This window comes from Tachysurus vachellii, chromosome 16 (assembly GCF_030014155.1).
Source record: "Tachysurus vachellii isolate PV-2020 chromosome 16, HZAU_Pvac_v1, whole genome shotgun sequence".
NCBI lineage: Eukaryota > Metazoa > Chordata > Actinopteri > Siluriformes > Bagridae > Tachysurus > Tachysurus vachellii.
This window is the reverse complement of record NC_083475.1, coordinates 15,696,704-15,705,024: the sequence shown is the minus strand read 5'-3', so window position 1 is coordinate 15,705,024 and position 8,321 is coordinate 15,696,704. Positions and strand designations below refer to the sequence as shown.

The following is an 8,321-nucleotide window of genomic DNA, read 5'->3' as shown; positions in this document are numbered from 1 at the left end:
AGCAGGATGTCTGTGGCCCAGCTAGCTACCGCTCTCAGACACTACATGTACTCGGTAAATCACAAATTAAATGGTATGCACTTGAGCACACAGTTGAAATATTTATGCAGTGTACTGTAGCCACCATGCAGTTTGCTAATGAGCACTTTCAGTCAACTCAAGAAAGTGGCTATAGGACTCAAAATATTCCACACCTCTAAAAATACACATTGCCGCCAATGTGGAATTTCAATAAGGACACAAATATTAATGATTGTGATATTATAATAATTAAATCATTAATAATGGAATGCATGACATTAATTAAAAAAATTTTAAAAATTAATTTTTTTTTTTTTAATTTAAAATAAAAAAAAAACAAACTTATTATTCATTTAGTATCAGAGTGATACCAAAAACGACCCGAAGGCTTAACACAATGGCGACTCTCTGAACTAGAAAAAAAATCAGGGTAAATAACTAAATACATCACATGGCCTACAACATCCACTAACTGAAACAGCAATGATAAATGGCCATAGGGAAATTAGAATGGGTTGTCTGCATGTTCTCTTCAAAATTTATGATTTTTATGAAATTAAATTGCAAATTTAATGAGATAATATTTAATGAGATTTTAAAAACTGGTGCTCAATGTTAGGAGACACCCAGTATTATCACAAAGATATTCATAAGGCTCTCATTTTGCACATGAAGAGTTGACATGTTATCCATGTCACCCTCACTTCCAGCTGGATGTATATTCCTCCACATGCAAAATGCACTTCTGACATTTCTTCCTGTACTGTAGCTCATCACGTCAACTGCGCCTGTTAAATGCAGTTACGTGAAGCACAAATTGCGGTTTAAAAGTCAGTGTGAAGTAGTGCAAATGGTCAACCACAGACATGTTCGAAAAGCTTAGGAATAAAGAGGAATTGCAAGTTCACTATCAAAGAAAATATGTTAATAAATGCAATTCTTGTTAAATAAATGCTCCAGCATCAGAAAAAGTAAATGTTCCAGAGAGCATTATGCCATTTTATTGGTATTTGCTTTTAATGAAAAGAAAGCTGTGTACAGAATAAGCTGTGTACAGAATGAGCTGTATCGCAATTTTAAAAAAAATCAGTGAAAATAAAATAAAAATAATGTTAATCCATAACAGTTTGTAAAATAGCCTTGTGTTATTACATATTATTTCATAGATGACAAACATTATCTATGAAAATGAATAAAGTAGCCCAAATATGTGAGACACTATGCACCAGGCAGCACTTCCTATATGGTGCAGAACAACATGCATGGCACAATTCAACACCTCTCAGTTTTAGAAGAGACCGAACTTTAATTAGGTCTAGGAGCTGAGAACTACGTAGAGTTTTGATCAAATTGAAAACATCTCCATTCTCATTAACAGCATTTGGCAAACACTTTTATCCAGCGTGAATTACAGAAGTGCTTTGAAGTCTCTATCGATAAAATCATCTTGATACTGCTTTACTAGGTCTATGAATACTTTCAGTCAATAACTCTTTTGGGAAGGTAGAAAAAGAAAAGTTTGCTTTATTTATATATATTAGCTATAATAACTTTAGACGTGGTTTAAAGACAGCCAGTGACTCTACAGTTCAGACATCTAGAGGAAGTTCATTCCACCACTTAGATGTCAGAACAGAGAAGAATTTTGTTTCATACCTTCTTTGTAGAGATGGATTTTGCACAATGTACAGTATAATATAAAGTATACAAACTGGTCGGCGCTGTTATCGTCTATCGTTTTGTTGTGTTTTGTATCATTTGATTGCACTGTGGGGGGCACGGTGGCTTAGTGGTTAGCACGTTTACCTCACACCTCCAGGGTTGGGGGTTCGATTCCCGCCTCCACCTTGTGTGTGTGGAGTTTGCATGTTCTCCCCGTGCTCGTGAGTTTCCTCCGGGTATTCCGGTTTCCTCCCCTGGTCCAAAGACATGCATGGTAGGTTGATTGCCATCTCTGGAAAATTGTCCGTAGTGTGTGATTGCATGAGTGAATGAGAGTGTGTGTGCCCTGCGATGGGTTGGCACTCCGTCCAGGGTGTATCCTGCCTTGATGCCCAATGACGCCTGAGATAGGCACAGGCTCCCCGTGACTCGAGTAGTTCAAATAAGTGGTAGAAAATGAATGAATGAATGATTGCACTGTCTTTTGTTTTGCACTGTTTGCATTCAGTTGCACATGATGCTATGTGGCTAGGACTAACTTACTCTTACAGTAGCTCTGTTTTTGTTCCATGTAGCCCCGTGGTCCTGGAGAAACGCTGTCTCGTTTCACTATGTACTGCGTCAGCTATATATGGTTAAAATGAAAATAAAAGCTTCTTGACTTGACTTGAAGGAATCAGTCGAGCAGTTCTAGAGAATCTGTTGGAGTGTGGTGCAGTTCGGGGACTGATAAGTGCTTTGAGGTAAAAGGATGCTGGTCTGTTTTTTTTGGGTTTGTAGGCAAGCATGAGTGTTTTAAAGCTGATGTGAGCAGCTGCATAAAGCCAATGGAGGGAGCATAGCAATAAGGGTGGTGAGGGAGAACTTAGAAAGGTTGAAAACAAGTGGCACGGCTGCATTCTGGATCAGTTGCAGAGGTCAAATGGCAGAGGCATACCTGCCAGCTGAAGGAGTCCAGTCTTACAATGACAAGAGAAAAATGCACACGAGTGTTTTGTGTGGATAGAAACCTAAGTATTGTAGTCCAGTTCTAATAATCTAACAATTTAACACCATGTAGTCTACAGCATTAAGAACATTAGAGCTTATTCTGTTCCTAAAGAATTGTCTGCTGGATAGCTAGTTTGGCTTTATTTTTTTTTTACACCTCATCCATGTATGAAGCCTTGAGTATTGGCAGTGGTGTTAATTGTTAGCCATGTTGAACCTCAGTAACTAAAAAACTCAAAAATCGACTTCGATTTTTAACTAAAAAACTCAAAAATCGATTCCTTAAAATCGTGGCAGCTGGGTGAACCTGTTTCTGTGATGTTACTTATAAAATGCACTGACTATACACACTTACAAACCAATCCTTTGTACTTCTGACACTTGTATATGAGTGTTTTCTACTGTAGCTATGCCAAGCATAACAATTACATGTGTCTTAATGTAATTAACAGTTATCTAATGTGCACGTATCTAATATTGCTTTGATACAGATATCATACAAGAAAAAAGTTAAAATCCTTTTCAGTGTAAGTTGTTGTTCAGCCAGTCTTGGAAAATGAACAACAAATCCATTAAATCTGTGTTTTACAGTATGTTGTAAATGCATACATACAGACAGACAGACAGACAGACAGACAGACAGACAGACAGGCAGACAGACAGACAGACAGATAGACAGACATACAGACAGACAGACAGATAGACAGTCTGACTGACTGACATACAGACAGACATACAGACAGACAGTCAGTCAGACAGACAGACAGACAGACAGACATAGATTAGACTTAATGACATAATGGAGGTTTGTGGAGGTTTTATATTCTTATTGGAGAACTTACATTTGATACATTCATTTTATTTGATTCATGTGATTTAAACAGATGGATTAAAAGAATGAAATTGAATTTAACTTGCCATCAGTATTCAAAGTAAGGAAAGATGATATACCGTACATGGTAATATCTAGATACAGTACCTTCTTCATTCATTTGTATTGCACTAAATTGTTTATCATTAGTAACGTTTTTTGATCTGGTCAGAGTCAAAGTGGATTTTAAACCTATGTCAGAAATCCCTGGATGGTACACAAGTCCATCGTAGTGCAGCATTATAACACATTCACACTTAGGACACGTTGGCATAGCCAGTTCACCTTCCAGCTTATTTTTGGAGGAAAACGGAGAATCTGTAGGAAATGCACACAACCCCGAACAGACAGTATACTGATGTTAGGATTGAATCACTGGATGTGTGAGGCAGCAACACCACCCCCTGGACCACCATACTTCCAGTTTACTATATTGCTCCTATAAAATTAATTCTAATAAAATTGCCACCATTATGACACTATTAAAGTTTATGTACATTTATGCATGATCTTTCATTTACCGTTGTTACTGCCTAAAAACTAAAGAGTCAGTGTATCCATTTGGAACCTCAGAAGCTTGTGAACTTAATTACGACTCCAATCCACAGTCCACGGCTGCCACTTGATTAGGTCTTGAAAATGAATTTGGACCCGGCGTTTATGACACAATCATATTGTATTATTTTAATCATGCAAATCTTTAATTACTTGATTACTGTATACTAATCAGCTTTCCCCTAATGCACTGCAGGGTGTCAAAACATTTGTTGATTAAATAAACAACATGAGAATTTTTAATGCATATATTAGATTATTAGTACGTAGTGCTATGTTTATACTCACAATCTCTCCCTGATGTTAAATTGATGTTTGGTTTGGCGACAGAATCTCCTCTCATTATAAAAGAACTAAAACATGAGAATCTTACACACCTTGCTAGTGAATAATTAATAACCAATGATAAATAAGATGCTGTGAGGATGATTAAGTAATGACAGTTATAAGGGTGTGCTCTTACAGTATTATTAAAACTCACAAATGGCACCAAACAATTATCTATAATTATCTATAATCTATAATTTTAAGAATTCACTTTTTTAGTTAAAATAAATTATTAAAAACAGGGCAACTAGAAATTTTATGAAGAAGTTGAAGAACCAGAAGTTTTATGATTTCTTTTTACATTGACATTTTTTTGATGATTCTATCATTTAAAGTGACTTACCACTGAGAAATTAACAACAAAATACTACTACTAATAATAATAAAAAGAAAATATTATTGTTATTAGAATTATTATTGTTGTTGTTATTATTAATTAATTATTAATATTATATATAATAATATTACAATAATAACAATAATAATAATAATAATAATAATAATAATAATAATAATAATAATAATTCGTTTTCTTATTATTATTATTGAAGTATTACATAAAATTATATATGTAAGCTACCTATCTGTAGTTTCTGACTTTTATTTATTTTCATTTATTATTTATAAACATGTGTTCATGTTTTTTATACAGATTTGTATACATATTTAATGTTTGGGGATAAGTTGGGGATACTGAATGCTTTTTCAAGTACCATAATTACGTACCAGTGCATACATGATGATGATGATGATGATGATGATGATGATGATGATGATGATGATGATGACCATTATTAGTCCTCAGGTGTGTAAAGACTTTCTCTGGCATGTGATACTGCTGTAGCAGTAGTGTGTTGTAGTGTGTGTGTGTGTGTGTGTGTGTGTGTGTGTGTGTGTGTGTGTGTTTGTGATGTGCTGTGATGAGTGAGAAATGATGCAGAACAGATCAGCTGTTATACCGCAGTAAGTGACAGGACGCATCTCTGCCCCCGTCATCGTGACTTCTGCCTGGAACATGTTGCTTAAAGACTATTACCTTTTCTCGCCTCATTAGCCAATTTGAACAATTATCAAAAATCCAACACACTTTCATTCTCCTCCACAAACAGGTTTTTTCTTCTTTTTTTCTGTCTCTAACCGATTTGTTCGCCATCAACACCACATCAGCTAAGGCGCAGTGATAGGAATCTCGGGTTAAGTCCGGCCCGGGCTGTCACTCAACCGTTAACCGAGGCTGTTGATTGGACATCTCTCAAGATGTATTTGCATATCTCCGCCCATCGAGTGGTTCTGCAGTGGTTGGAGAGGGCTTCGGTGCGCGCACTAAGTTGGAGAGGCGCTGAGACTCTGGATGAAGATTCGCCTGTTGACTGTCGAAGGAGTGGAAGGAGCTGCTACACTACACCTGCGCATCTGCACATCTGCTCAAACGTTTTTTTTTTCGGTCAAAATTTTCCGTGAATTTCTTTGTGCGCGTGAATGTAGCCAATATTTCCCCCCTGTTCGTTCCGTTAAACGCAAGGCACAGCCCACAATAATGAGGCGCAGCCATGGCAGGCAAGGGTAAGGCAGCCGCGAGGACGCTGGAGGATTTGACACTCGATTCCGGTTATGGTGGAGCGGCGGACTCGTTTAGGTCGTCCAGCGTGTCGCTCTGCTGCTCCGACACGCACCCGTCATTCCCGCATGGAGGAAACTGCTGGCATCTGACCGAATCCATGCACAGCAGACACAACAGTCTGGACACGGTGAACACCGTGCTGGCGGAAGACACGGAGATCCTCGAGTGCTCGGGCCAATGTGCCAAGCTTTCCGAGCTCGAGGAGGTGCCGTGGAGCGTTGCTGAGGTGGAGGGCGCGCTGCGGAAGGGCAGCGAGGTGGTAAACTCAACCGGCGCGTCCCGCGAGATCGTGGTCAAGCTGTCGGCGCTGCTGAGCCGCGCGCTAGTCAGGATCGCCCGAGAGGCGCAGCGCCTCAGCCTGCGCTACGCCAAGTGCACCAAGCACGAGGTCCAGAGCGCCATCAAAGTGGTGCTGTCATGGACCATCTCTGCCAACTGCGTGACTGCGGCGCTCGGCGCGCTTTCGCTGTACAATATGAGCACGAGCGATCGCTTCAGCCGAGGCAAGTCGGCGCGCTGCGGTCTCGTCTTCTCCGTGGGGAAATTCTTCCGGTGGATGGTGGACAGTCGTGTGGCTTTGAGGATCCACGAACACGCCGCCATTTACCTGTGCGCTTGCATGGAGACGCTGTTCCGCGAAGTGTTCGGTCGCGTACAGAGCAGCGCGCTCGTGGAGAAGGAGAACGGAGTTCCCAAGCTCACAGTCGAGTCCCTGGAACAAGCGATCAATAACGACTCCGAGCTATGGGGTCTGTTGCAACCCTACCAGCATCTCATCTGTGGCAAAAACGCAAGCGGTAAGCACCTGAAAGTTAACTTTATACTGTTTATTCTATTGCTTGTCACCTGCGCAGTGACCCACTCACCTTATTAACACAGACTCATAACCACTGCGTGCCTTGTGCCACCAACGCAGTTATTTCTCTTACTTCAGATTAACCTTAATGTCAAACTATACTGACACGAGTCAGTTGTTGTGACTTGCAGATGACAGCTTTGCTGCTCCATTAACCAAGTCTGCATTCTGATGATCGCCTACATCCGTGTGGGAAGTTGGATACAGGGTGAAAAGGTGGTGATTTCATTGCTAGCAAAAGCTCTAACGACATCAGCTGCACAGCTGATGTTCAGGACCTCTGTGGAATGGAGGCTAAAACAACCATTTAAAGCATAAATTAAATCCACTAAAAGTTACCCAGCTGGTCCATTATCCCAGTGGTTAGTGATAACCTCGTTTTATTCATTTTAGACACCAAAGATAGTGGTCTGAGTTTCAGTTGGTAATTGGTACAGTGACTGAGACCAAAGTGTCTAATGTGAAACATCTGATGATTGACAGTTTTATGTATATATATATATATATATATATATATATATATATATATATATATATATATATATATATATATAAAACATATTTTTATGATGTTGTAGTTATGGTTGATGCACATGAATTGAAAAAAAGGACTTTAGCTGAATGCCCTTTGTGATGATGTCACATGTCTTGGCTCAAATCTGAGAGAAACCTGTGCTAATTTTTAAAAATCGCAAGCTCCTATGAATATGGGAGATTGGTTTGATTTTGCATGTAATTTCTGTGATCGCTAAATCACAAAATCTTGGTGGGACCTCTAAAGAACTCAGTATCTGCATTTTACATATCGCACATCTTGTGAGTTTTATTTCTTGACACCACAAAACAATCTGCCATGGCACATCATACTTTTTATCCATTTATAGTTACATGCAGTGTTGTGAAACATCGGCGAAAACAAGGTAGCTCCTGTGACCGCTTATGTAATAACAAACTATAAACAGTCCTTCCTTCATCTCATCAGTCTTTCTTTTTCTCTCTGTTGAAAATAGTCAGGCAAAAAAAATGCAGCTTTTCTTGTTAATGAGAAACCTCGTAGCCGATTGTCGTAATGATTTTACCATGTTGGAAAACATCAAGCTGCAGTTTATTAAATTGTTTTAGGGCACTGACACTGGAGACTCCTTCCAAAATGGCTAAATAGTAATGTGTTGATGTTGACTTTTTGTCATACAAATCGCTGTTTATGATTTAAATATATAAATAGTAGAAGACTGTATGAATATATGCCTCTGGTAGCGCTTTAGCTGCTAATAATGGAAATCATTCAACATTTCCGACAAATCAGAGTCGGAGTTTCAACAGCACAGTGGTATGAAAGCCTACAGATTTGTGATAATGTGTAACACTAATGTGGACATGTATTGTCTTGTGGTTTTGACAGAATGTGTTATACTATA

At 39.0% G+C, this 8,321-nt stretch overlaps 1 protein-coding gene across 3 annotated transcripts in view; it reads left to right on the top strand.

Moving 5' to 3' along the window:
- The first annotated feature begins 5,722 nt into the window (after positions 1-5,722).
- btbd11a (BTB (POZ) domain containing 11a) overlaps positions 5,723-8,321 on the top strand; it is a 194,326-nt gene continuing 191,727 nt past the window's right edge. For 2 of the 3 annotated variants that reach the window (XM_060889542.1, XM_060889541.1), the window contains exon 1: positions 5,723-6,844. In XM_060889542.1, coding sequence (XP_060745525.1) covers positions 5,977-6,844 — 868 coding nt within the window. In that variant the 5' untranslated portion in view covers positions 5,723-5,976. The remainder of the gene's footprint in view (positions 6,845-8,321) is intronic. The other variant, XM_060889543.1, reaches the window with a different exon arrangement.